At 38.3% G+C, this 27587-nt stretch overlaps 1 protein-coding gene across 1 annotated transcript in view; it reads left to right on the top strand.

The window, feature by feature from the left end:
- The first annotated feature begins 3939 nt into the window (after positions 1 to 3939).
- The window catches only part of CWC22 (CWC22 spliceosome associated protein homolog), a 33673-nt gene continuing 10025 nt past the window's right edge, over positions 3940 to 27587 (top strand). Inside the window, exons 1-14 of the mRNA XM_051623205.1 lie at positions 3940 to 4019; positions 4375 to 4486; positions 7801 to 7868; positions 8685 to 8801; positions 8913 to 9170; positions 9646 to 9774; positions 11228 to 11396; positions 11698 to 11751; positions 12398 to 12533; positions 12621 to 12827; positions 12948 to 13010; positions 13394 to 13489; positions 14720 to 14801; positions 15988 to 16048. Coding sequence (XP_051479165.1) covers positions 4460 to 4486; positions 7801 to 7868; positions 8685 to 8801; positions 8913 to 9170; positions 9646 to 9774; positions 11228 to 11396; positions 11698 to 11751; positions 12398 to 12533; positions 12621 to 12827; positions 12948 to 13010; positions 13394 to 13489; positions 14720 to 14801; positions 15988 to 16048 — 1467 coding nt within the window. The 5' untranslated portion in view covers positions 3940 to 4019; positions 4375 to 4459. The remainder of the gene's footprint in view (positions 4020 to 4374; positions 4487 to 7800; positions 7869 to 8684; positions 8802 to 8912; positions 9171 to 9645; positions 9775 to 11227; positions 11397 to 11697; positions 11752 to 12397; positions 12534 to 12620; positions 12828 to 12947; positions 13011 to 13393; positions 13490 to 14719; positions 14802 to 15987; positions 16049 to 27587) is intronic.

The raw sequence follows: 27587 nt of genomic DNA, 5'->3' as shown, positions 1-27587 counted from the left end.
GAATGTTCAGCTGTTGTATTTGCTCTCTCCCAGGGGCATTTGGAGGGACAGCCTGAGTGATGGTATGTATGCCATCAGCCACAGGAGGTCCTTCTCGTGAGATTCTGCTGCCACACTGATGCCATATGCCTTTTTATTTCATGACACCTGTTTACACAGTGTGAGTCAGAAAAAGATTACTTTCACAGCAGAATGGGAAATCGTAGAGCATTCCTGGGCAGGCAATGTTCTATTTGCAATGGGTTCATGGAATAGCTAGCAAAAGCATTTCACAGTTCCTATTCTTAGTATCTATGTAACAATCCAGATACATGCTGGTTTCAGTCTCCCGGCTAAGTGCCACAATTGAAAATCATTTTGAAAGCCAAAGAAATAAAATTCTTAACTGAAAGTTTACAAGAGAAAAAGCAAAAGTCAAGTACACAATATGACATAAGTGCTGCGGTACGAAAGCCAGTGACAGGTAAGAAGGAGGGAGGAAAAGAAGGGCACTGGTGTACAGGGAAGTGTATGCTTTGCAAATCAAGAAAAAGTATCTCTAGAAATGATCAGCAATTTGGAGGCTATAAAACTGTAGAAAATAACCTTTCAGACATGAGTCTGAGCCAAACCCCCCTATTTTACACCAAAAAGAGATGTACCTGCATTTTGAATATGACTTTCATTACTAGTAGTGTCCCTACTAAAACAGAGATGTGTGTGTCCAAAAGAAGAGACAGCATTGTTTTACAAATCCTAACAACAGATGACAGCAGAATAAAAACTAATATTATGGTTTCATAATAATATGTAGAAACCATCATTTGATTATGTACTTCATCTGTTCCCTCCTTTACATATTTTGTAAGCCAACCAAACTGTCTAGGGGTCTTCATGAAAACCAGTATTTCTTCACAAAATGCCAGTGACAGTGGACTCTTAATGGCATCCCTTTACCATTGCAGAATGAAATGCTGGATCTGAATTTTAAATAAATTATATGACTGCATGAAATTTACCATGATTAAAATGTTTTCCTATATTTGCATTAAAAAAATATATATCCCAGCCTCATATTTATTATATAATGTATACTCAATACGAGAATAAATTCTGTGGACAAATGGTACTTTTAAATTACAGCTGCTAGGTCCCAGCTCTGCAAATTTGCCAGCCCCACACTTCACTTCAAGCAAGGATTGGGCATAGTGGACGTTGTAGTCCTCATTTTGCAAAGCAATCCACAGGGTGCAATAAGGAGGTGGTTTGCATCACTAGGATTTAAAACCATTTTGTTTCAGTAGCCTATTCGCAAGAGAATTCTCACAAAATACAAACTGATTTGCCATATTGATGAGAACGAATAAAATGTGAAGTGTTAAACACTTAAGCACAACTAAGTTTTTAACACTCTCATCTAGTGCTCTATGTGCGTGAATTTAAGCATGTATTTAAGTAAAAGTTCCCTTGTTATTGAGTAACAAATATCCCCATCCTTTCAGTAACTAGCTTTTTTTTAAAAAAACCAACATCTTAAACCAACATCTGCTCCAAAAGCAGAAGCCTTGTATCATTCCCCCAAAGGAACTGACTCACATGGGTTATACATTAAGAGCTCACAGAAGAGTGAGACTGATGAATAATAAAGAATGCAAATCAGTGTCCTGAAAGGTCATTTTAAAATGGCAGCTCTTCCAGCAACTGCATGTAAGCATGAGCTGTTGTGAACAAGAAAAAAATTATGTGATTCTTGACAGTAAATAATTTTTAGAAAGTACCAAGGAGATAGTAAGAACTATGCTTTCCAAAGAAGTGGGGAGCTTAAAATTTGTAGTCTAAGCAATGACAGAATGAGTCAACAGAAGATTTCCAATAACTCTGTATTGAAGGGTTTATCCTCAAAAATAGGCACAGAATAGGATTTCTACTTTCTAAAGTTATTCTTACAGAACTTTGTGAAATAAATTTTGAAGTTTAGGGTTTTTTGCCTTTTTGTGTTTTGTTTTTTGTTTGTTTGTTTGTTTTTTAAATGACACATCTTCATTTTGCTTCCTTTAGTTCACCATTTTGATGTGATGTTTATTCCATACTTTGTGGTACATTGAATTAGCTGGTTTTCTGCATAACATTTTCCTGTTGTTTCAGGAACTAATGCATCTCTGTTTCTTTCCCCCGTGCATACTGTTTCCCCACACTGTTGTCTGGCGTGTGAGACTGGCCAGCATCACAACACAGAGAGGAGATTAAGCCCTTATGCCCTTCTTAGTCACTCTACACGTGAAGCCAGTGGTTCAGCTATCCGGTCCCTTCTTGCTTTACAAAATGCTAGGGAGGACTTGAGTTTTTCAGGTTTTAGAACCACAGTCACTAAAAACTTAATCAGACTGTCTCACCAACCTAGAGGACCAAGGCAGTGCATCAGGGCTCTGAAATGTGGCAGAGGAAGGCTACACGACACTAAGCACAAGGAGTCCCCCAGCTTCTGGGCCTCAGATCTGGTCACCTGGGCTGCCCCTGGGGCTTGAGACAGGGCAAGGACTCTACAATACTTCAGAAAACATGTCCCTCTGGACAGCTACCTAGTTGGGAAGAAGTAAAGGAGACATTTCCCCACTCCCACAACCAGAGCACATAGTAGAGGGTGTAGTTCTCACAGGAAGGGAAGGGGGAACAGGAATAAAACTCATTACATCCCCCAGTCCTTGTACGAATGCTGCAGGCAAATACCTGCTACTCCTGGGATACAATCTTGTGGACTGGTCTATGAATATCACAGCTAAGCAAATTTCAGCTGTGGAAGGAACGCATTAGCAGGTAACACTGTGTTTCTGGCTGTGAGCTGGCGTCAGGCCAGCGCACACCATGGCTCATCAGAATCACTCTACCATTGATGTGCTGCTCCTTCCGGTTCCAAAAGAGAAATGGTGAGTACTGCTTTTCCAGAGCTGCTCCTACCAAGTTGCCACTTTCTTCCCCTCGACACCTTCCAGGTCCCACTGGACACGCACCGGGACGCGCCGGGCACTGCCGCGCGGCTCCTTCGGACGTCCCTGCAGGAGCCACCTGGCTCTTGGCTGGATGAACCTTTCTGACCCGGGTCTGCTGTGACCTCTCCGAGTTTATTTTCATTATCTGGCAAGAGCTGGAAATGAACCGTAAACACGTTAAGACCTTTTTCTCTTTCTTTTCCCCTCGCTGTGCATTCAGTTCCTTTCCACAACCCAAACACCGCGGCGCCCACGCCAAGCCCGGGCGCTCCGTTACCGCGACCTGTTGGAGGCAAAGAGCCCCCGCAAGGCGGAGTCGCCCTGCCAGCCTGGTCACCCCCGGGCGGCGCCGTCTCCCGAGCGCCCCGCACCGCTCCAGCGCTCTCCCACCCGCAGCTCCCGTCCGCCTGGCGCCGCGTGTGCGGGGCCTGCTGCTCGCGGGGCGGCTGCGTTAGGTTCGCTCAGCAAATTCAGTAAACTTCACACCGTTGCTGGAACATTCTGGGCAGCTTTTCTTCCTTCACGCCAGCGCAGTGAGAGCGCGCACGGCACCGCCGCGGGTGCCGCCAGGAACCCGGTGCGTTCTCCACCCGGGGGCGCGTGCCGCCGCCGTGCCCCCGGCAGCCGGCGCTGCGGCTGAGAGCGGCGGCTCGCGCTGCCCGCCCCCTCGCGCTGCCCGCCCCCTCGCGCTGCCCGCCCCCTCGCGCTGCCCGCCCCCTCGCGCTGCCCCGCCCCCTCGCGCTGCCCCGCCCCCTCGCGCTGCCCGCCCCCTCGCGCTGCCCGCCCCCTCGCGCTGCCCGCCCCCCTCGCGCTGCCCGCCCCCCTCGCGCTGCCCCGCCCCCTCGCGCTGCCCCGCCCCCCTCGCGCTGCCGGCGGCCCCGCCCCCCGCACCCCCCCCCGTCACGCGCACCCCCCCCCCTTCACGACGGGCGGGCAGCCCCGCGCGCGCGCAAGATGGCGGCGGGGCGCGCGGCCGCCGCAGCCCCGCGCTTCCCGCCATGCCTCGCGCCTGCCCCGCGCCGCCGGAAGTGACGCTGCTGCTGGCGGGGCGCGGTGAGTGCGGGGCGCGGGGCGCGGGCGGCCCCGCTGCGTTGCCCCTTCCCCCCTTCCCGCCCCCCTTCCCTCCGCAGCGCGGGGGCCCGGGCGCCGCGCCCCGGCAGGTCCGTCCGCGCGTTCCCGCGCAGGATTCCGGCACCTCCGGCGCGGCCTGCCCGCCGGGGCCCTGCGGGCCGCGGTGCGGGGCAGCTGCAGGCTGCCCGGGTGGTGCCTCCCGCAGGCGCTGCGTGCCCTCGGGAGCTCTGCCCCGGAGCGGCTTGTTTTGTTTTAAGGAGTTACGCGAGCACAAGGAGCACAGGGAAAGCGCAGGGGCCTGCACTGTGCGCGCTGTTCAGTTTTCTGTGTGTTGCAGGTGAAATGTTGCTCATACACTGAGCTCCATCTTGGATTGTCTCGTTGCTCTGCGTTCAGAACTCCGTAAAAAGTAGGACGTCAAGATGAAGAGCAGGGTGACACAAGTAAATGTAAGTGTTCTTAAACCTAAACTGCAGGCTTTCGTAATTCCCTTATGGCTGGTGATTAGGTTTGTAGTTGATGTTAAATAAAGCCCCTGAATATAAAGCAAACAACCTCCGTCATCGACAGCAGCTGTTTACAAGAGAAATATTACTAGGAAGCCAGTGAATTACAGCTATTTCTAGCACTTGTTGTCCTAACGCTGGAAGTTTTTAACATTATTAGCATATGCTAATGAAGTACTTGGTGTAAAGTGACTGTGTGATGGCTCAACAGTGATCATAAGCATGTGGAGGAATGGAGAAAACAGGTGTTGAAAGATTAACAACGATGTTAAAATGAGAAGCTAAAGAGACAGGATGTTACAGTTGATGTGGCAACTGTGTTTCTTACTGTGAAAGTTGAATCTTTCCCTTTTAAAAGTTGTGTGGTACAATTCTAGATGCATGGGAGTGATTTTTATGATGCAAGAGAAAAAAATTGCTTTAAAATGACTCTCCTAATACAATGGTTTAGAAATGCCATGTTTGTAAATTACACTAAATTTGGGACAGGTTAGCAGAGCAATATTTTTCTCGTGCACTGTCTCAAATCTCTGGTGTTTCTCTGCCTGTGTTTCTAGAGTTTGACCCTGCATAAGCTTCTTCACTCTTCTTCCTACTTTTCTGACTTGAGTGGTTTTTAATAGGTTTTTAATGCTTGAGGGGTAGTTCGGTATGTTCTCACATCTTCCTAATCTGGTGGTTATGGTAGTGTTCCACTGTCTGTCTAAATAAGCCAGTTAGGAAAAGCACACTGCTTGGACTCTCAGTTAATTATTTTGATCAAAATAGACAAGGAAGATGACTAACTTGTGGCAGAAAGCCTGGTCACAGAGACCTGGGGGTGACACATTCTTCAGCAGACATACCTGCTTCTTCAAGGAGACTTGAGAACTGGCAAATACTGAGACATTTGTAACACAATTTTATTTCTGTGAACACTTGTCTTTTTGGATCTGCTTGGGCCGAGGCAGATGATGTAGAACTTAGGAGAATGCATCACCCTAAAAAGACACATTTCTTCCATCTAATAGCTATTATTTACGTACAGTAACTGTTCTGTGTTTTTCAAAATTTTATTACTGCTTTCTTGGAAGCTTAGGATACAATCTTGCGTTATATTATTTTGGGAAAAAATTAGTGACTTAAGGGCTTCTTTAACCTTGAATCATTTCAGTAATTTACTGAACTGTATAGTCCCACAAGTGAGTACTGAAAGGAGAAGAAAACATTGCTGAAAATGAGTTTCTTGTACTAGCTTTTAAACCAAATGTATTGTTACTCTGGAATTAAATTGTGAGACGGACCCTACTTTTGTAGGGATGCGTACTCCCAGTAAATAATGCAATACATTTGTTTGGTATAATTTTCTTGGTTCAGGCAAGATAATACTGGGAATAATTTCAACAGGGTTAGAAATGTGTCCTAAGGAGGGTGATATTCTAGGATATTGTATAGTGGCCTCAAAAACATATGTATATGTATACAAACCCCCCAATTTGTGTAAGAGCAAGTCAACCTCATTAGTCTGTTGATAGGATGATGCTTTCAGTCTTTGTGTTGCTATTACTTACTTAGGAAACTGCAGTTCATGTTGGGTTTACTTGCACAGCTCATTAGAAGCACCACACTTGCCATTTAGTAAATACAGTTTTCTTTCCCATTAAGTTTTTGGAGATCATTTGGTATAACTGTCCATCAGGGTCTGCTTATGAAGGAGGTGTCATTGTATCTACTAACCAACAGTTTTCACTGGTTCTTTGCTGGATCAAAAACTAGTGTACTAGCATGTTAATGGACAGAATGCCACTTCAACAGATTAGATGTGTGTTTCTGCAGAAAGTTTAGTCGAGGTGCATGAGCGAATCCTTGCGATGAGTTTATGCATCAAGGTGAATTGTTACCTATTTCACAACTGATCACTGGCTGATAACATGAAATTGCGGTTCTGAGAAATCATAATATTTTAAGGTAAGAGAAGACCATTGCAATTAAAGTACAAAGGTCATAAAAGCTGCTTCTTATCTGTCCCAAGGTAGTTTTGAAGCATCTTGATGAAGTGAATATCTTTCTGTGTGTGTTGTAGGTACTGTCATGCCCTCATTTTTTTGTGTGACTGCATCTAGAAATATGTCATGGTTCAGCCTCCAGAATTTGCTGTGAATTATTTTAATCTGTATCACTTTAACTAAACAATCCTCCAGAATTACATTTAAAAAAAATCTAGAATTAAATTTACTTCCAGGATCTGTCAAGTGGAACAGTGTAACTCAGATGTTTGTAATATGCAAATGGGAAAATAAATCACAGTTAGTAAAAAGGAGGAAGGTAAGGAGAAATTATGCAATAAAGGTCATCTTTAGGAGAGAGGAAACACTCTTCAAACAAGAAGTGGTAGAATCACAGAATCGATGGAGTTGGAAGGGACCTCTAGAGATCATCTAATCCAACTCTCCCAGTGGAGTAGAATAACCTAGACCACTTTACACAGCACTGCATCCAGATGGGTTTTGAATATCTCCAGAGATGGAGACTCCACAAGGTCCCTGGTCAGGCTGTTCCAGTGCTCTGTCACCCTCACTGTAAAGGAGTTTTTCCTCATATTTAAATGGAACTTCCTATGTTCCAACTTGTACCCATTTCCACTCGTTCTGACACTGGGAACTGCTGAGAAGACCCTGTCCCATCTTCCTTGCACCCACCCTTTAGATACTTATATACACTGATAAGGTGGTTCCCCTCAGCCTTCTCATCTCCAGGCTAGAGAGTCCCCGCTCTCCCAGCCTTTCCTCATAGGAGAGAAGTTCCAGTTCCCTGTCATCTTTGTCACCCTCCTCTAGACTCTCTCTAGTAGTTCCCTGTCTCTTGAACTGTGGAGCGCAGAACTCGATGCAGTATTCCAGCTGTGGCCTGACCAGGGCAGAGTAGAGGGGGAAAGACTCCTCATGCTCTTGCACATGATGCAACAAAGTATAAAATGGCTTATGGAAGAAGGAAGCAGGAAAGGCAGACTGGAGGTTCATCTACTCATCTCCAGCAGTAATGGGCCTCAGATGCCTTGCGTAGTTAAGGAATAGGACAACTGTAGCAGGGGTCCAGCTGCTTAACTACTTATTATTTAGAACCGGCTCTCCTTGTCATAACTGACTGTCATTAGTTTTATTTGATGGCCTTTACTTCTTTTAAAGGACTGGGGAACACTTTGAATTCAAGATACAGATGCTCACAGTAATTAATACATAATGTCGGTACTTGATATTTTTCTTTCTGTTTTCTTAAAGCATGGTTCTGGTAATGAAAGGAGGGAAAACTACAGTTCTCACCAAAGAAGTTTGTCTCCAGAGGACAGGTAAAGTGATTCATTTTTATATCATACAGTTCTGAATATATAGTTCACATAGCAAGTTAGATATGTTAAAAAACCCCCAAAAACTAGGTTTTGTTGCTTTTTATATATTACCATAACTGAGCAATGAAAAATAAGTGTAGGTTTAATAAAATACTTGCATGTCAATGTAACAGTAATTAAATGGATTTGTTATTAAAACTAAGTCTTAAAAATTTTTTTTAGCATTCACTTAAATTGTCACAGGGCTTGAAAATGGAAATGAGATGCCAGTTTTTTGTTTGCCCTCACATATTACTGATCCCACAGTTATCACTTTAAAGAAGATTACTAATGCCAGCAGGAGGTGGAAAAGTAATTTGAAGTGCATTCTACTGAGGCATGAGATGAACTGTTAACATTTTACTTTTAATTACACATTTTAATAGGAAAGAAACCTCTTGTACTAAGCACAGTAAGATTTTTTTTTTTCCTAAGTGTCTATTCTGTCTTATGGTACATGGGCAAAAGTAGATAAAGCAAATGGATGCTTGTGTTCCAAGGAGTGTGCAGTGCTGAATTTTTTTTGTATTTGATGTTATTACCATTTAGCATTTAATTTTAAGTTCTAAGAGGAGCTTCCTTCTGTGCTTTTTTTAAATTTTTTTTCTGACAAATTGTTATGAAAGGAGCATCTTGTATTTGAATGATGTGTGTATTGACACTCAGGTTGCAGAAGTGGAACAGATCTGTATTCTAACATTGTCTTGCAAGTAGATATTAATAGCATTCCTTTTCTAAGCCTATTACTAAGAATTTTGTGTCTTGCCTTGTGAATAGGGATACAGAGCGTGACAGGTCTCCATCTCCCAGGAGGAGAAAACACTGTGATGACAGCAGATATGATCAGGAATATTCTAGAAGGGAATACTATGATGACAGAGCTTCAGAAGGAAGGTATCAAGCCCTTTCTTAACCATTCATAAAATATTTATTTCAAAAAATAAAAAGAAAACTTTTCATGAACTCTTGATGTTTAGGTTGTGTTTTTGTGGGATTTTTTTGTAGAAGGATGGAAAGGGGGAGAGAGAGACACCATGAAAAATGGGAAGAGAGAGAATCTGATCGAAGGAAACAGAGAAGATACTCGTCACCTGACCATTGGAGTCCAGAGAGGTCAACAGGCCAGAGCTCACTTGCTCATGATGAGGCAACTTCAAAGAAGAAGAAAGAGGAAGTGGATCCAATCCTTACTCGTACAGGCGGTGCATACATTCCGCCTGCCAAGCTCAGGATGATGCAAGAGCAAATTACTGATAAAAACAGGTGAGTTGAAAGTAGTGTGTTAAAATTCTTACTGAAAAGCAGAAACAGTAAAGGATTTTAGTGAATGTTGGTGAAAATGGGATACCTTTTGAGGGCCATGATAGTTCTTCTGAAAGTATATCTTTATCAGAAGAAAGGTAAGAGTGTCAAGATTATGACTGTACTAATGTCTGCTGTAAATGGAAAAATGAGGTACAGAACATAACCGAGCATTTTTTGCAGTATCTTGGAAAACTAAACGTACTGGGTTATACCGTATTTGTGAGGAATTACATTTTGATATATCATGTTGGTTCATTGATTTCCTAATAGTTAAATGTGTAGTTGTGAACTAGTTCTCACATTTCAGCAGTGAGTATTTTCTTAACTATTTTAGTGATTAAAGTTTACATTCACATTTTGAGAGATATGTGTATAAATTCACTCAGTGCTACTTCAAATTTAGGCATTAATAGTTTTTATACCCTTGTAATAGCTTGGCATATCAGAGGATGAGTTGGGAAGCCCTTAAGAAGTCAATCAATGGTCTTGTCAATAAAGTGAACGTTTCTAACATAGAAAATATCATTCATGAGCTGCTTCAGGAAAATATTGTTCGTGGAAGGTAAGTCTTAGTATTTAAAAAAAAACGTTTTCCTTTTCTGCCAATATGCATGCTGGTCATGTGTACCTCACTGTGTGTGCTAAGTGTAGAGTAGGAATGTTAGTCAGATTTTAAAATTAACCTTAGGCTACTTTGTTCTAATGTGTGATTTGTGTGTGTGACTTATAAGCTAATAAATTTAAAAATAGTGTAGATGGAAAGTGTCACCATTTCCCTTCTTACAGTTAATTTTTACTTCCAAATTCTCACAAAGGTACATATCACAATAATTACATTAAGCTTTACTTAGCTGTTAAGTGCTTTTCTGAGTTTTCTAAGTAGTGGATAAATAGGATGTGAACCAGAGCAGTTCCAGTTTGTGAGAAGTAACTGATGGTTTCAAAAGGAAATACTCTTGTTCCAGTGTGCTAGTAAGAAATGAGTTCTACTCTGTTTGACACCTCCAAAGTGAGTAGGAATAAGGTCCTTATGCAGTTTGTATTTAGTACCATGCAGGAGGTGTTTTTAATATTTCAGTAGACCACAGAGAAAATAAGGGTTTGTATGCCAGTGTACACTTTGAAGATTCGTATTTGGAGGGCTTTCACTCCCCCAACCATTTGAAATGGAGTAACTCAGCATAAGTAAAATTCTATGTGCTAAAGCATTAGAAAAAGCAAAACTGGGATGGAGAAAAGTCTCAGATTCTTTTCAGATGTTAGTCGCTATATAAATGTAGGTGAGACTGTTAGTGTAATAAAAGAATTATTATCTCATGGGCCTTTGTCTACATTAATTTAGGCTTTAAGTAGTAGTCTTTTATAATCAGTTCTCAGATCCAAAATATTATGTTGAAAGTACACAGTTTGGTTTGAGAAAAGCATTGCAAGCCACTGCTTTGCTCATTCTGATTTTACTGGACATTCAGTTTTATTACTGCTAGGTAGATCTTTATTGTCAGAGACCTTTTATGGAAATCCAGTTCTTATTTCTTGGAAGTTTGTTTTGCTTGTTCAAATTACCGTTATAATAGAACACAATTCTGTGTTGGTGGTGGTTTTTTTAACCATTTGAAAGCTGATGTTTTTTCTGTTACAATCAGGATTATTTTTTAACTGAGGAAAAGAAATAGCACAATCATAGAAATTTCAAAGCTAAGACTAGCCTGTATTAGGGTTAAAAAAGAGCCAGTTGTAGGATACAAGATGAAGAGTGGCTTTTCCTTTTCAAAGGAACTTACAATAGGAACAACGCTTAATGAAAGATACGGTATCGGCTTAAGAATTTTTCAGCTCAGATACATTTGGGCAGCACATTTCGCGAAACCCTGTTTGTGATATGATAAACAACGGTTTAAAAATTATCATCTGTTATCTTCTGACTATTTCAAATTTACTATTTTATTTGAAATGTACTTAATAAAAATACTAAATGTTTTTTACCAGAAACATCTTAAACTTACTTGTGTTTACAGGGGTTTGCTATCTAGATCCATTTTGCAAGCTCAGAGTGCCTCTCCAATTTTTACCCATGTATATGCAGCTCTTGTGGCAATTATCAATTCAAAGTTTCCAAATATTGGTGAATTGATTCTTAAGAGATTGATACTGAATTTTCGCAAAGGATATCGAAGAAATGATAAGGTATGTATAACGTGAAGAAGCTGCGTGCTAAAACTTGTAATTCTGCTGTGTTAACTTTGTGCCAGGTGCATTCAAATTACATAAAAGCTTGACAGCCTGTTCTGGGTTGGTACTTGGATAGTTTTTGTTTGGGGTTTTTTCAAGTGTACAGCCCTAATTAGGAACAGTATCCATATCCCAAAATAGTTAGTTTCATTGCTTAGTTTGTGAAATGCGCACATCTGTAATTAGTATGTCTGAGTTGCAAATTTTTTCTTCCATATATGATGTGTTTAAAATTCCTATTTTATTTCTTTTGCAGCAACTCTGTCTAACATCTTCAAAATTTGTTGCTCATTTGATGAATCAGAATGTGGTATGTTACTTCATTTTTCTACTCAATCCAAATCCTGGATGGTGATTTCTTTAGTTTCGAGACAGCAGAGTTTTCTTGCAACACTGCCATCTGACTTAAACATCTGTTTAGGCAGAACTAGATGCAGTTGCATCTAAATCAAATTTGTATCCAGCTCCATGCCTCTTACATGTTAGAAATTAGGATGCCCCAATTTAAGTGTTTCAGGAATGCATAGGCAATATACAGCATTTTGGTAAAGAGGAGACTAAGCCAAGATGTGCCATTATGTTCCTGATCCTGGAAGACCTGTTTTAATTATAAACACAATGCACTTAGAGCTCGTTTCTGTAATGTAAGTGGTGTTTCATTTGCACCTTGGAAATGCATTCTATCTTTTTCTTTAATAATAAAGTGCTTTTCATTGCTTGCTTTTTCATTTCAGTAGCATAGTCACGTTCACTACAAAACTGGTGTAAATACAGGTGGTAAAATCGTATTAGAAATGTTTACTTCCTCTTAATTAGCTCTGTCCCACTAAAGTCACCTTGTGTATGTGATTAAAAAGTGCGTTGTAGCATCCTGAAAGGCCAGACTGCTGTTACGTAAATCACTGTAATAGTGTAATATTGTACATGCTAATTATTTACTGATATTCTTTCCTTAGGCTCATGAGGTTTTATGTTTGGAAATGCTCACTTTGCTTCTTGAAAGGCCTACTGATGATAGTATTGAAGTAGCAATTGGATTTATTAAAGAGAGTGGGCTCAAATTAACAGAAGTTTCTCCTAGAGGTATCAATGGTAAGTATAATTAGCCAGAACATGTGTCTTTTGGGTGTTTGTATTAGGAAATACTTTTCACATTTTCATTTCTGTCTTTTTCCAAAGCAATCTTTGACCGTCTTCGACACATTCTGCATGAATCTAAGATTGATATGCGTGTTCAGTATATGATAGAAGTCATGTTTGCTGTACGGAAGGATGGCTTCAAGGATCATCCCGTCATTCCAGAGGGGTTAGATCTAGTGGAAGAGGAGGACCAGTTTACACATATGTTGCCATTAGAAGATGACTACAACCCAGAGGATGTTCTTAGTAAGTTAGAAAGGGAAGACAGTTCTATGACTGCATTCTCCATGAAAACAAGTTTAAGATAAAATATCCATTGTTCTTTTGATTTTGTATTTTAAATAAGGTTTCTCTTTTATTCTAAAGATGTGTTCAAGATGGATCCGAACTTTATGGAAAATGAAGAGAAATACAAAATGCTGAAGAAAGGTAATGGGGTGTGTGTATACACGAGTTTTTTATATATATATATATATATATATATATATATAAAAATATTTATATAGTTCTGCACCTACAGGGTGTTTATTTATCCAATTCTTGTTACCAACCTTTATGATTTAACGTTGGGTGATATTTGTGTCCCAGATAACTGTCTTTCAGTTCCTCATTAGGCTTTTCAGTGTATTCCTGCTGTTTTCTTCAGTATTGTTTCAGCTGCATTTTCATTTGTTTATGACATACCTCTTTTAGTGGCTCTGCCCCATTCTCCACCTGGGATGGCCTTCCACTCTTAGGCGTTAGATCAAGTTTTTTTGGTCATGAAACTACTGTGGTCTATATGCCTTTACTCTGGGATACTGCTTTTCCAGAAATTCTTGATGAAGGTGACAGTGAATCTGAAGCAGATCAAGAGGGTGGAAGTAGTGAAGAAGATGAAGAGGAGGATGAAGAGGAGGATGGAGATGGTAAGTGTATGACAGACACTAGTGATTGATTGGTTGTAGATGAAACAGGAAGGAAAAGCTTAACTTGTTACACTTTAGCAAAACTAAGAATGTTTAAATGTTAAGGTTTGTTTTAATCTTAAATTCTTCTCAGATGATCTAAGTGTTTACTAGCAAAAGCCTAAAAATAATGGTCTGAAAGGAAGCATTCAGCAAAGGCAGAAAAGAAAAAGCAACTTTGTCTGATTGTTCTTGACTGTATCCGTTTCACCTGAAAAAGCCTTGCGGATGTAAAATGAAAAATAACAAATGTGAAAACACTTAACACCTAGCAAAGACAACCTTTCTGGGCACTTTCTAGTGCTCCATTGTATTTTTAAGTCACTTTCAAAATCAGAATGGGTTTTCTTGCAACAGTTTTTACATCTTCTTTATCTCACTTCTTAGTTCAGTTTAGCCCCTTTCTTGATCTTCAATGTGGAATCAGTCAGTGTTTACACATTTTCAAATTACGTATTTGACTCCCAGTAAAAAAACAGATGGATGATCCTAACTGAAGTGTTTGTGCAGACTGTGTGAGTAATTGAAATGCCAGCCAAGTCTTGTTCTTGTAGAATACCCAAGGATGGATTTCCTCACCAATTTGCTGGAGTATTTTACAAGAGTGTAGCTTCCAGACTTAAAAAACTTCAGAATTTACATAACTTTTCAACAATTGAGCTATTACTAAACTTTAAAAGAATGAAGGACTAGTAGATACCTTATGAATGAACATGTTGCCAGGATTTTTGTGGTTTGGAACTCGTTTTTCTACACTTGCTACAGGTCAGAACTGAACTTTGCAGAATGCTGTAACAGAAACAAGCACTTACTGTTAAAATCAAGGAGGCTACATAAAGCATTATGTAGTTACATTATGCATAAAATACTTTGCTAATAATATAGACAAGAAAAGTTAATTCCAGAGACTACAGTGATGAAGCCCTGTGAAAAGTCTTTAAAAGGAGAGTTACCCTCCTCTAACTGTCTTTCTAAATGCTTAGGTGTTAGTTACAGATGAGACAAATACAGATTATTTTTTTTTCTCTGTTAAAAAAACCCAACACCCTAAACTTGCTAAACAGTCCTAAATATTTCTAGAAAAAGCTTTACATAGTGTGCTCAAGACTTAGTAAATAGAGCTGTTCTAAGAGATTGCTTATGTCTGCCTTAATGTTTTGGCTTTTACAAAACCATGTTTTTCTTTCCCAGGTCAAAAAGTTACTGTCCACGACAAAACGGAAGTCAACCTGGTCTCGTTCCGTCGTACAATTTATCTTGCTATTCAGTCAAGGTAAATATAATACAGTTTGTACACGTGACTTCAATTCAGTTTGAAATGGGTGATCTGGAATTCTCTTTTTTTTTTTAGTTCTTAGGGGTGCAATAAAAAAAAACAGAAAACAAAAAGGGAAGTGTTCTGTATGGAGGCTGACCTAATCATATAAAGCAGACATTTTTGACAATTGGTCATTCTAAGATCACTTCAGTTTGTTTAAAAATGTTTTAGTAGCGCACTGGGACTTTGCTGTGAAGATTGCTGTAAGAAAAATCTCAATGAAGAGAAGTCAACAATCTTCAGATTATACAGCATCTTAAGAATTCCTGAAAAAAGCATGACACGCTTAAAGTGGAGGTGCTGTAGAGTTCTCCACTTCTGAGAGTAAGGAGTTCCACAGCATGAAACTCTTTAGGCCTGTTGTTGGGAGAATAAGCACACAGATAACAACCCTGAAGTGTACTGTATTTGTAGTCATCTTGAGAATGAAATCCCCTTGCAGTACATGGCACAAATAATCAAAATATGGTGGTGTAACTCCTGTGTCACCTGGGTAAAAGGAGAGATTAAGCTGTTGCGTGCCACTCAATTCCATCATTAAAAGTGGGCATGGCTCACAATATTGAGGAGTAAGGTAATGTAGTTGTGGTATTAATCATTAAACATATTGATACCATATTGAGATGTATGAAAGGCTTTTATATTTCTCAGTTACTCTTCAATACTTTCTTGTCATACTTGAGCTTGTTCGTCTTATGCTTGGAGTAGGAGGAGGGACTTACTGGTAGCCAAAGACTTTCAGAATGCAAGAAAAGGAGTACAAGGAGTGTGGTATATACTATTTACTGCCTTTAGAGCTTATGCATGGTGATTGCATTTCCTTGTTTTTCAGGATGTGCAAAATGAGTTCACATGTTTGTGTTGTGTTAAGTCTTGTAAGATGATGTAATAATGACCTGAGTGATCCTGTTTGCAGAATGTCTGCAAATGTAGTGACTTTGGATTAATTTTCAGACATAAACTCATGAAATAAAAGTATTTATTAAAAACCACAACAACAAAACAACAGCTGTCTGAATGCTTTTTTTTTTTCAAAACAGTTGCAATTTCAGCACTAACAATCAATCTTCATAGAATTCTGAAATGTTTTTAATGTAGTCTATTGCACAGATAATGAGAAGTGTTTTTTCTATTTTGGCAGCTTAGACTTTGAAGAATGTGCTCACAAATTGTTGAAAATGGACTTTCCTGAAAGCCAGACTGTAAGACTTGTTTCTTGTTATCCATTGTTTTTAGTATTCTTAAGAAATAGAACTATGGTAGTATCTAGAATCCTTATCCTTGTTCTGGAACCTAGTTTGTATAGCAAGCAGATAAAGAGGATGATTCCTTATAGCTTTTGTTCCTCAAAATTAGTCCTACAACCTTTAGAGCAAATAGGCTGATGCATATTTTGTAAGACATTTGTCTTATGCAGTTGCTCCTTTCTGTCAAGCAGTTCAGTGTTCTCTCATAGCCTGTGTGAAAAGGTTTATTGGTTGGACTGTTGAAGCACCCTGTGACAAAAATACTGTAGCATGGCAGCCGTTCTCAGAGCTTGAATATCTTGGAGTTCCTGTTTGCAGGCAGCTGTAGACTTTATCAAAGGATCTTGAAATTTAGCATAGTACTAAAGGAATATGTTTTGTTGCTTTCACATTCCTCTTTGAATAATAGTGAATTGAATCAAAGCAGTTGTAAGTATGATTGTTGTAATCTCTGAGATCATCAAAGTCTATTTTGTCTTCAGACACTGTGTAAGATAAGAAAATTTGTGTGTTTTCAAGCAAAGAAAACTGTTTTTTGCTGTTGAGTACTAATACTAGATTCTGGTAGAATGTAAATACCCATCTAATTGTATAAACAGCTTCTCAATCAGCTGTAAGTTACCATCCTGAGAGTTGCAATTGAGAGAGCTGTGAATTTTCTAGAGGCTTTAATTATCACTTTTCTGTTAATTGAAACAATGTATGTAGAAGTAACCTTATTAATATAATAGTAACTAATAAGTGGCCATCTGGCCTACAGTTAGGTGTTCTATGAAAACTTGGTTTAATCTAGTGATCAGAAACAGGTTTGCCTGTTTTTTTCAGTTCTTGTACTATTTTGTTACTAGGAATTCAAATAATTGTTGTGTATTTTCTTTTCTAATTCTTATCTAATCCCAGATCTAAGGATCTGGGAGTCCTGGTATCCATGAGCCAACAATGTGCCCTTGTTGCCAAGAAGGCCAATGGAATCCTGGGTTGCATAAGGGAAGAGTGTGGCCAGTAGGTCAAGAGAGGTCATTCTCCCCCTCTCTTGCAATGCTGCGTCCAGTTCTGAGTCTAGCAGAGGGCAACAAAGATGATTGGGGGATTGGAGCATCTCCCTTACGAGGGAAGGCTGAGAGAGCTGGGACTTCTTAGCCCAGAGAAGAGAAGGCTGAGGGGAGAACTTACTCATGCTTATCAGTATCTGAAGGGTGGGTGCAAGGAGGGTGGAGCCAGACTCTGCAATAATTCCCAGTGATAGTACAAGGGGCAACAGGCACAAGCTGGAACACAGGAAGTTTAATAGAAATATGAGGAAAGACTTCTTTATGGTGAGGGTGACAGAGCACTGGAACAGGCTGCCGAGGGAGATCGTGGAGTCCCCTTCTCTGGAGACATTCAAGACCCACCTAGATGTAGTCCTGAGTAATGTGCTCTAGGGGATCCTCCTTTACCAGGGGAGTTGGATTAGATGATCTCTAGAGGTCCCTTCCAACTCTCACAATTCTGTGATTAATTCTGTGCATGAAGTGCAATACTAAGCATGCATAGGATTATGATTCTCAGTGAAGAACAAGCTGAAGATTTCTAAAGAGAAAAAAAATTGTTTTCCAGCAAATCAATTCATCTACAAAGAACGGAGAACAATCTAGAATATACGTGCTAGACCATACAACTGAGATTTAACTTGTGTAACCAATTTTGTTTGGTAACTACTCAAAGAACTCCTCAACTGTTGGTAATTGCAGTATCTGTCAACTAACTAATGTGTGGGCAAGATCTAGTCAGAAAAAATAAATTTAACGGGGAAAGAAAACTGCCCCAAAAAACAGCTCATTAGTCAGAATTTTAGGTGAATAAAAAACCTAATTTTATCTCACCTCTTTATTTGGTATTTTTATGATTTGGCTTAGTATTTGCTGCCAGGTTATTTTCTTTTACTTTCTGTGAATCCTTTGTTTGCTGCAAATAAAAATAACCAGACATACACAGATGAAATTCTGTTACTTTTCATACACTTTTTGGAATGCTAATTTACTGAATATGAATCTTTTTCTATTACATAATCCTGAGGAGGGCCTTATTTCTTTCTCAGCTTTGAGAAACTTTCTATTTCTCCTATCAATCACAAATTAAAAATACATGAATGTTACTGTATGCAAAAATAAATATGCAGATATGTTTGTGTTTTTCCTTCTGCACAGCAAACACAAAAATTGTCACTCCTGATTTTGTAGTAAATCTCTCAGAGCAATTCCCAGGTCATCTCAAGAAAGTACGAGTCAATTGAATATATGTGTGTGTATATATATATATGCAAATGTTTGGGATCAATTAAATACAATGCTAGGTAAGTTAGACTACAGTAGCTTCATGAACAGCAGCACTATAATCTGTGAAATGTTTCCACTGACTTTCATGGCTCTTTAGAGAAAAAATAATTGGAGTAGACAAAATAGGGTATCCCACCAACTGTCTAGTCAAGTCTTTAGACAATATTACTTGGTTCCCTTAACATCTCATTCAAGGGATTCATTCCAAGTGCCTTTTGTTTTGGAAAAATGTATGAACTTCACTAAGGATCACAATTTTTAATATTAACATTTATCACCTTAATTGGAAACTACTATATTTTGGTTAATAAGAATTTATGTATTTGAATATTACATTTGTGGCACTTACGTAATTTATTTTGGTTTGCACACCACCCAGTTAAAAACAGAAGAATCTGAGGTGATGTAGTTATGATTCATAGCTGAAACTGTTCTGAATGACATGCTTTTAATATCAATGCAGAAGTGTTATTTTTGGCATTTTTTGGCCAAAAAGAAAAATAAACAAGATTTCCTGGTCAGTATGAGAGCAGAAGGAACAACCAGACAGACAAAAAAGATTATTTAGGGATTTATGAGGCTCAAGTCTATCCATGTGGATAAAAAACTGCACTCAGCAGGAAGTTTCTGGTTTAATCAACTGCCATTTTTTAAACAAGGAAAATAATATTTTATTCTTTCACTATTAATGTCTTCTGATTAAAGCCTTTAGTGGATTGATTCCCATTGCTTTTGTTATCAAAACAAATCATAGGATTATTTTTTAGCCATAAAGTACTTTTTTTTTTTTGGCTGCTTTACTGAAAGCTTCAGCAACCTGTATTGCAGGATGATGATTTTATTATTTCTTTGCAGCTTATGATTCAAAACTTTAACCAGTCTTGAGAAATTTCTGAAATGTTTGCTGAACTCTTAGATGAATCTTCGAAGTTTATTTATGTACTTGAAAACTGCAATTTAGATCAAGTGTAGGAGAGGTGATAATGTTGTTGTTGGTTGTTTCTTACAGTGAAGATGCTGTAGGTAGGAGCTCATTCTCTGTGCCAACTCCTACTGAGAATGGCTGTTGTCATGAGAAGCAGGTACTATACAGTGTGACCGAAGTATCATTTAATGCAGTTTCTGTTCCTTAAAAATTAGGTGACACTTAAAATTCTCATTGCAAAGTCTTTTGTTCAAATTAAGCATAATTATACAGTAATTTGTGTTTTCCTTCTGGAAGGCCTTACATAATAAAATTAGCTTGCTTTAATTCTGTCATTAAGACTGTTCTCCACAGGTTTTGAGTAGTGAATTGTCATCTAAACACAACTTAAAAACTTAAAATATTCTAAACCTAGAGACAATTAGGTAGGCCTAACATGAACAAGAGTTTTGAGACTAATGTAGTCTTAGTGATTTTCTTGCAGGTTAATTGTTCCCAAAATCTTTATGTACAGAGATTTTTGGCATGATTTAGCCTGAGTTCAAGAATATATTTAGCAGTTTTTATCAGTGGTTGAATTACCAGATTATTGGGTCACGTTAACTGCTGTGCAACACAAGTGTTTGTAAGCTTAATACCAGTAATGGATCTGTTGCACAGCTCTGACTCACAGTAAGAGGATTAAGATTCAACTGGATCATCTACAGAACAGAACAACATAATACTGCTTTTTGGCATTGCAGTTAGTACCGCGTGCTGGGGGGAATGTCATCAGGCTTGTTCTAGTTTTTTGGGTTTTTTCCTAGCCTAAAATTGCTGTGTTCTGACTTGAGATGAAGATAATTTTCGTTTTCCCATGGACTGAAATGCTTATTTTTCACAAGTGAATGATTATGTTGAATGGAAACATCTGTATTCCATTTCCCATCTGATTTACGTGCAGTTAATTTTTAGTCTCCAGCAGTGTTTTCCTTCCTCATGTATTTCTGACTCCTCATCTTTTCTTCCCACACCCCTTTTTTTGTGTTCTACTTTTTTTCTCTAGAAAACCTCTTTTTTTTTTTTTTTTTACAGTTTTCTTTCCCAGGTTCACAAGCTCAGTTTTAATTTCCAGCTTTCCGGTTTTTCTTTTTCCTCTTATTCATTTATTTTTTGCTCCAGGACTTTGGAAGTACATCTGCTACTTGTACCTGAACCTTGTCTTTGAACTGTCCTCCTGATTATGCTTGACCTGTTTCTTGCCCTTTTTAATCCTTTTTTAGGTTACTCCAGCATTATCAATGTTGTCTTCTCATCAAAGGGCCATTCTTTAATCATTAAAAATGAAATCTGATAAAATGTAACATTTTCTTTGTATTTTATTACTCTTTGATAGATGTAAGTGGTATGCTTTCTTGTTTCTCTGTCTTTTTTGTAACTTTTTAGGCTTCTTCTGTCTGTATCTTTTTTTGGCATATTATAGTTACTTTTAATGCCCAAGTGTTACTCTTCTGTGGTTTTACGTTGCCTGTTTAATATAAATGTGCAGAAGCCATTTCAAAACTTTCTTGTCACAAATTTTCTTCTTGATCCTTTTTCGTGCTCTGTCTTCCATATTAAAGATTTTCAGGATCCCCCTATTCATGATGTTTTATAGATCTTCTTGTGTTCTACCACTGTGTTTATTTAAAATAAATCTTGTAACTTTTCTCAATTCTGGTGACAGTTTTTTCTAAATCTAATACCAAAAGCCTGTTCAAGTTAATTTTACTTTTCCTGTTACTGTTTCTTACAACTTCAGCATTTTAAATTATATTGCTATCTTCATGCTTTTTCCCCCCCAAAGCCTCCTTTGTTTTTGAATTCTTGTCCAGGTATCTTCTAAATATTAGTTCTAACTCTTGTGCTGGCATCCATCCCCACTTGAGGAGTAGGTTCCAAGTGGACTCTTGGAACTTATATGCCTCTGCTTCCTTTATTTCAGATCTGTCAATGTGTTTACTGTAACTCAGATATGAAGACCTTTGTATGCATCTCCTGTGCTTTGCAACTCTCTTGTTCCTTTGTATTCTTCCATGTTAAGCTTTAACATAGGGGAGATAATTTGTTTTGACTCAAATTATCAGAACATAATTCTCATCTGTTGGTTTCTGGAAAGTAAATTTAAGGAAAAGGAAATTGAAATAGTTGAAATTCTTTTCACAGCAAATGTAACAGGAGGAGACATGCTTTTATTGGTGTTAGTTAGACCCAGCTGAAGCCTGCAGACCAAAAGTCAGACCAAAAGTCAAAAATCTTTGTTGTAGTCTGTACTGCAGTCTTTGAGCTGTTCTAAACAAGCCTCACAGTTGGTGGTTTGGGCATATGTTCATTATTGGCAGAGCACACTGTTTCTCTTTTTTAAAAAGTACTGTTATCTGTGGTAAAGCTGCATTAGTTCTTCACATTACCAAAAAAGAAAATGTAAATAAATTTAAACTGTAGTTTAAGCCAGCCTCTTCTGCTGGCTTATCACCTATGAGGAAATTGAACAAGCCTGACCAAAATCCTCAGAAACGGTCTTTTTACTTTATGCTTTTCCTTAACAGATTTTGTTGCCTCTGTTCTCAGAGGAGAACATTTCAGTTTCCAATGTTCTTAGTTGAACGAAAAGCAGTTGATGATCCTCACAGTAATAAAAATCAAAACAAAACTGACAACTACTTAGCTAGAGTATTAGCCTTCTTTAGGAAAACATACGAGGAGTGTAGATACTTGTTTTAAGATGCTACTGCCTATACAAGACTAAATTTTTAAAGGTTCTTATCATAATTCAAGCTGAGAGTAGAAAGGGAAGTGTCTTACCTCATTGCTCAGTCTCCCTCAAAGGGCGGGGACAACAAACCGAGAAAACAACCAACTGCACATTGTTCTCACTCTTTGAGATGTGCCTAAAATAGCTGGGCTTTTAGGCTTTTCTTCATATTTCAAATTCTGGTGAAACCAAAACTTGCATACATCAATGCTTGGAACTTTGCTAAATTAAATTAGAGCCTCCTCTATAAGAATTATTTGTCCCTCAATGCAGTTATCCTAGACCAAAGTAATGGGTCACAGAATAGTTTTTTTCTTACAAAAAGAAAAGTTACTGTAGGCACAGCCTTCGTAAAGGAGTTATGCATACATTTGACACGTTTTCATTTTTACAGGATGGTGTCACACTTGCCCAAAACAGTCCTGGTTGGAGGTGTGGGGGTGTCAGTATCTCTCTTGTGCTATTTATACACCAAGTCTTGAAGATAACAGAAGTACTTATTTTGACTTGCTATTCAGTAAGAATGTAGTCCAGGAGACTGGTATAGAGTGGGATGGTCTAAGGCTGATAATTATGTTCTCACCACATCGACGATTTCTTAGATTCATCAGTTTCCTTTGTTACTGTAGGGCATTGCAACTGGTAGGTTTGGCAGCTACACTGTGATTAGTTCACAGACTTGCTACTGCTAGTGGAAGGTGATCATCCTCAAGCAGATTTCCTGTCTTTTGAAGCATGAATTTTTTGTGGGCCTCAGATGTTGAATCAATCAGAATTTTCTTAATTTATAATTATTTTTTTTAAGTGCATAGCAGTAACTCTGACATAAATGTTAAAAGTAGGTTTATTTGAGATCTCTTAATAAAATTCCTATATTTCCTTGCTTCTTTTCTTGTTGTTAATGTCTGGAAGTATATGCCTAATGATGTGGATATGCTTCATTTTCTGAACCATGTACTGTTTTAGCCTGGACTATCATAGCATTTTGTTCAGATTTTTCATTAACTGTAACGGTACTCCTTTTGAAATACAGTGCCTTAAATGTTTTCGTTCAATCAAAATCAGAAAATTAATGCATCATTTTAAAAATACTTAGTTCTTTAATGACATTGAGAACAGAATGTTTGTAATACATTTCAAAACTTTCAAAATAAGATGGTCCTTGGCCTGTTTTCCTTTGTGTTGAAAAGGACTGTGTGTGTTTACAACTGTTTCTTAATGCAAGGGGCAGTAACTAATCCCTACCTACAGGGCATAGTTTCTTAAAGTGTTTGGCTACCTCTTTATGACCTGTTTGATCCTGGAAATACTGTCCATCAATTTACAGGGTGTTTATTGAGTACATAAGATATGTAGGTTAGCTTATACAGCTTGTGAAATATCTTTAAAATTGTAAGAATATATGTGGTGCCAGAGATGTGCAGGTCACAAATCAAAAAGCAATCTGAGGTCTGTTCCTCAAGTTTTCAAAAGTTGTGGACATCAGGAAGTGCACAGCTAGGTGCAGGATCTGGTTATCAAGTTGAAATTTGGAAGACCCATTAGTTGAATCACTTCACTCTTTCATTCACCTCTGGTAATAATGTAGGTTACACATTTATAATTGAAAACAGTTTCTAAATAGTAGGTGTGAACGAGCTAGTTGCTTTGGCTGATTCGAAATTTCTTTAATGACCTGAAGGATGGCATGGGGTTACTCTTAATAGGCTTATGGATCACACAAAGGAGCTGAACTTTGATGGAAGACATCATCTAAACATATAGATAGGTTATTCAAAGTATCTACTAATTTAACTAATTAGTAATAGATTAAAAGATTTCTTTTAGAAAATATACCTATTTGGGATGACATCCCAGAACACATTCTTTACATAGATTATATCTATCAGATAAATGTTTGCAACTTTTAATGAGCTTACGTTTTCAGCTATACTGATCTTTTCTACCAGAAAATAAATTTTTAAAAAGTAAAAATCTTAAGACTAGTTTTCAACTATCTTGAGTTCTTAAAGCTTAGTTGTATTTTTTGGAAAATAAATTTGGCAGGTGGTATTTATGTTAAAATATTTTCAATAAGTATAAAATAAAGTTTTCCAACATTTCATATCATTATGACATTAAAGACACTAGTTAGGTGAAAATAACCAGTTTCATCACATAACTGGGAAGCTCGTTGTGTTTTCTGCATATATTCTGGCACATGCTGTTATCTACAGAATGAAGGTATAGAGGATGTACAGAATTACACTATTTTTGTGTTACTTACAATAGGCATTAGCAAGAATTCTGACTAGGCTTTGACCTTCCAAATATGTATGTATGCATTTAACCTAGGGAGATGAAATTGTTCAGATTACCTCGGTGGCATCACTTAAGTTTTGCATGTGCAGTCTTTAGGTGGAAGGGAAGCAGCTACTGTGAGACTTTAATGTATTGTTTCACCAGGCTCTTGAGTGTGTTGCAGACTTGTAGCAGCATGATTAAAAATGTATCTATCCTTATATCCAGTTAATGATTCCTGTGTAAAATACTGTAGGTCTGATTTATGCAACGTTTTCGATAACCATATTCAGCTTTGAGCATACTTTGCTCTAAAAGCAAAACAGGCTGAGGTAAAAAATGGTAAAGAAAGGGACAATAAAAGTTTAGAAAGACCATTAGGTGACCAAACACAGGACAGACCTGTAAAGAGTATAGCAGCTGCCAAAAAAGTTGGATGTGGTTTGCCAAGAGGCCACCTGCTACTGAAGCACCTTCCATGGCTTTGCCAGCCTGGGCTTTAAGGGATAATTCCACAGATAAGGGAAGAGAAAGAGGAGAGATGCTGGAAAAAACAAGCACATGTAATGGTTATGCACATTAAAATATGCAGCAGTAGAGAAAGTTTTAAGGTAGTAAGTGGAAGTAAGAGGAAAAAGGAAAATGTCATATCTGTAAAAGCAGTGCAAATGGTCTAAAATGCAAGGCATTAATTTCACATAATTCTAATTTTATATTGATTTAGACCAACTTATGTCCTTTACTAGGTTTACTTCCAGCAAATCAATTGCTTTCATTTGTTGTATGATTGTAAAAACCAAGTGCTGGCATTTATATTTTAAGCAGCTGCCTTAGATTACAGGGTGGGGATGTCTTACTGCTGCTTCAGCTTATGTGTGCAATGATGCAACAGAGTTCTGTGGCTCACAAGAGAGGGGAGGTGGAAACTACAGTGCTTCCAACTGGGGAGTGAAGGGGGAAACCTGCTCTTGGAGGCAGTCTGTGGGGCAGCTCTGAAAATGCAGTGTTAGGGCAATGCAAATCTTAAAAGAAACAGCAAAAAAATAAGGGAAGAAAAAATGAGGAAAAAAAGGTACTAACTGTAAAAAGGAACCCATGATCAGAAGGGTGTGAGAAAGCTGCTTTATCTCCTCTGTCTGCAGTGAACATCACCTTTGTGCAAAGTTTAGGGAATACAGAGTGGGCAGGGTGTGCTTGTTTTTTAAAAAAGCTCTGTGGAAAAAAAGCCTAATTTTTCTGTCTTTCCTAGTCTACCCTTTGAGCCACAGTCTATCTAAACTATTGCACTATTTTGATAAGAGCTACTAGGGAATATTTAGGGAGAACTGTAAGAAATGCAGTGTATTTAGAGGGAGCTTTCTCCTTATCTTCTGTATTAGCAGTTTTGGGGGGTGCCATTTTTTTCCATGATACAATAATGAACTAAATATCTTTACAAAAGATCATTCTCCATCTGTACGTGATGTCATATATTTTCAAAGCATTTTACTTCATTTTGAGATAGCTGTATGTTCTCTAAGCTGAATAGTCACTTGTTGAGCATTGTATGAAAGCAGTCAAACAAGAAAGTATATATAAATTTCCTGTAAAATTGGGAAACAAATACATTGCATTCTTTCAAGGAAGCGATAGACTAAAAAACACAGCCTCTTCCTGCCATAATCACCAGAAGCGTTATCATTGGGAGTACAGAAATGAGTTAACTAACCTTTAAAGCTATAAATGAAGTTAGATTTGCCATGTGAACTTGTCACATCTCTCAAAAAATAATTAACTCCTTTTGAAGTTCGTTCGTTTTGAATCTGGAAGAGAGTTACTATAGACCTAACCTCAAGTTATTTTGATAACACTAGCAAGAATGTCTTTGTGGGCAAATCCGTTTTCATTCATGTGGTTATTCAAGATACCCTCCTAGAAATCATTGTAATGTTTAATTAAAATGTTAAAATATTTAATTAGTGTAAACCACAGGGGATACCAATGTTGTAATTGCATTTAAGATGAGGAAGAAAAGTAATTTGTTTTTCTGGTCTTGCTGACATTATTAGCAGTGGCATAAGCTTTATGCCCTTTTTATTGTTTAAAAACTGATTAACTGCAGCATTACTGCAAGACAGGATAATATAAAAAGTTAATATGCATTTTAATACATCACACTAATACAGTGTGACAGTGTTGCAAGAAATGCCTTTAAATACATCTGTAAGTTTTATATGTTACTGCCTTGTTTTTTTGGAGGGAGATTTTCTCTTGTTCAGTATGGTTTGCTTTTTATTTGTTTTGTGTGTTTGTGGTGGGCAAAATGGTTCTTCTCATATTACATGCTTGGACAGATGGCACAAGTGGGAGAATATGAAATCTAGTGTATGTGACAGTAAACTAGAGTAATATATAAAGAGGACAAAATGCTTGAAATTATCCAGTATTTTTTATGGGAGTGTTATTAGTTTAAAGAGAACATAAATTGATCATGAAGGTTACACAACTGACAACGAAAAACCTATTTGGGAATGTTGTAAATGAATTTATGCTATGGAGTTAGTATTATGAGAAAATAATAACAAATGTTAATGGGCAAAAACAGCAGTCCTATTTAAGCACTATGTATTTCATGCCTTATAGTTTATATAAAAATGTTTGCTTCACTTGTCTTAATTAATGTTTCAAAATGTGCCCTAAACTAGTTCATAGCTTTATTACAATCTGTAACTTAGTACGTCAGAGGAATAAGCTTTTTAAACCCATGCATGCTTACTTGCCTAGATTACTACTTTCAGCTGGTGAAGGTCTGTGGTCCTAGAGGCAAGGTACAAAGCAGATCCCATTCCTGTGTGTTTCCCTCTGGTTCTTGGTTTGGTGTGTGAAAGAATAGGAGGTAACTATCTGAGGGTGATTCAATAATGATCTTGAGGTGATGGTATTGGGGAACAAGGATAAAGGGAGCCAAATAACCTGTATTCCAAAAAGACTGAAACTGTTCCAGATAGTTGGTATCAGTGAAAGGAGAACATCTTCTGTGGGACTGCCATAGTGCTTATGTCCATCATGAAGATGGGGAAGAATGGAAGGCAGGATCTTAGTGACGGGGAATGCACAAAATTTTTAGGAAGCTAATCTAGCTATGCTTCCTCTTCTTCCTAGCCAAGCAATAGAGATGCTTTTTTATGGAGTGATTCAGAACATGAGCCTATAACAACT

This window comes from Apus apus, chromosome 6, assembly GCF_020740795.1.
Source record: "Apus apus isolate bApuApu2 chromosome 6, bApuApu2.pri.cur, whole genome shotgun sequence".
Taxonomy (NCBI): Eukaryota; Metazoa; Chordata; class Aves; order Apodiformes; family Apodidae; genus Apus; species Apus apus.
Note: the sequence above shows the minus strand (reverse complement) of the source record. Positions and strands in the feature narration are given on the sequence as shown.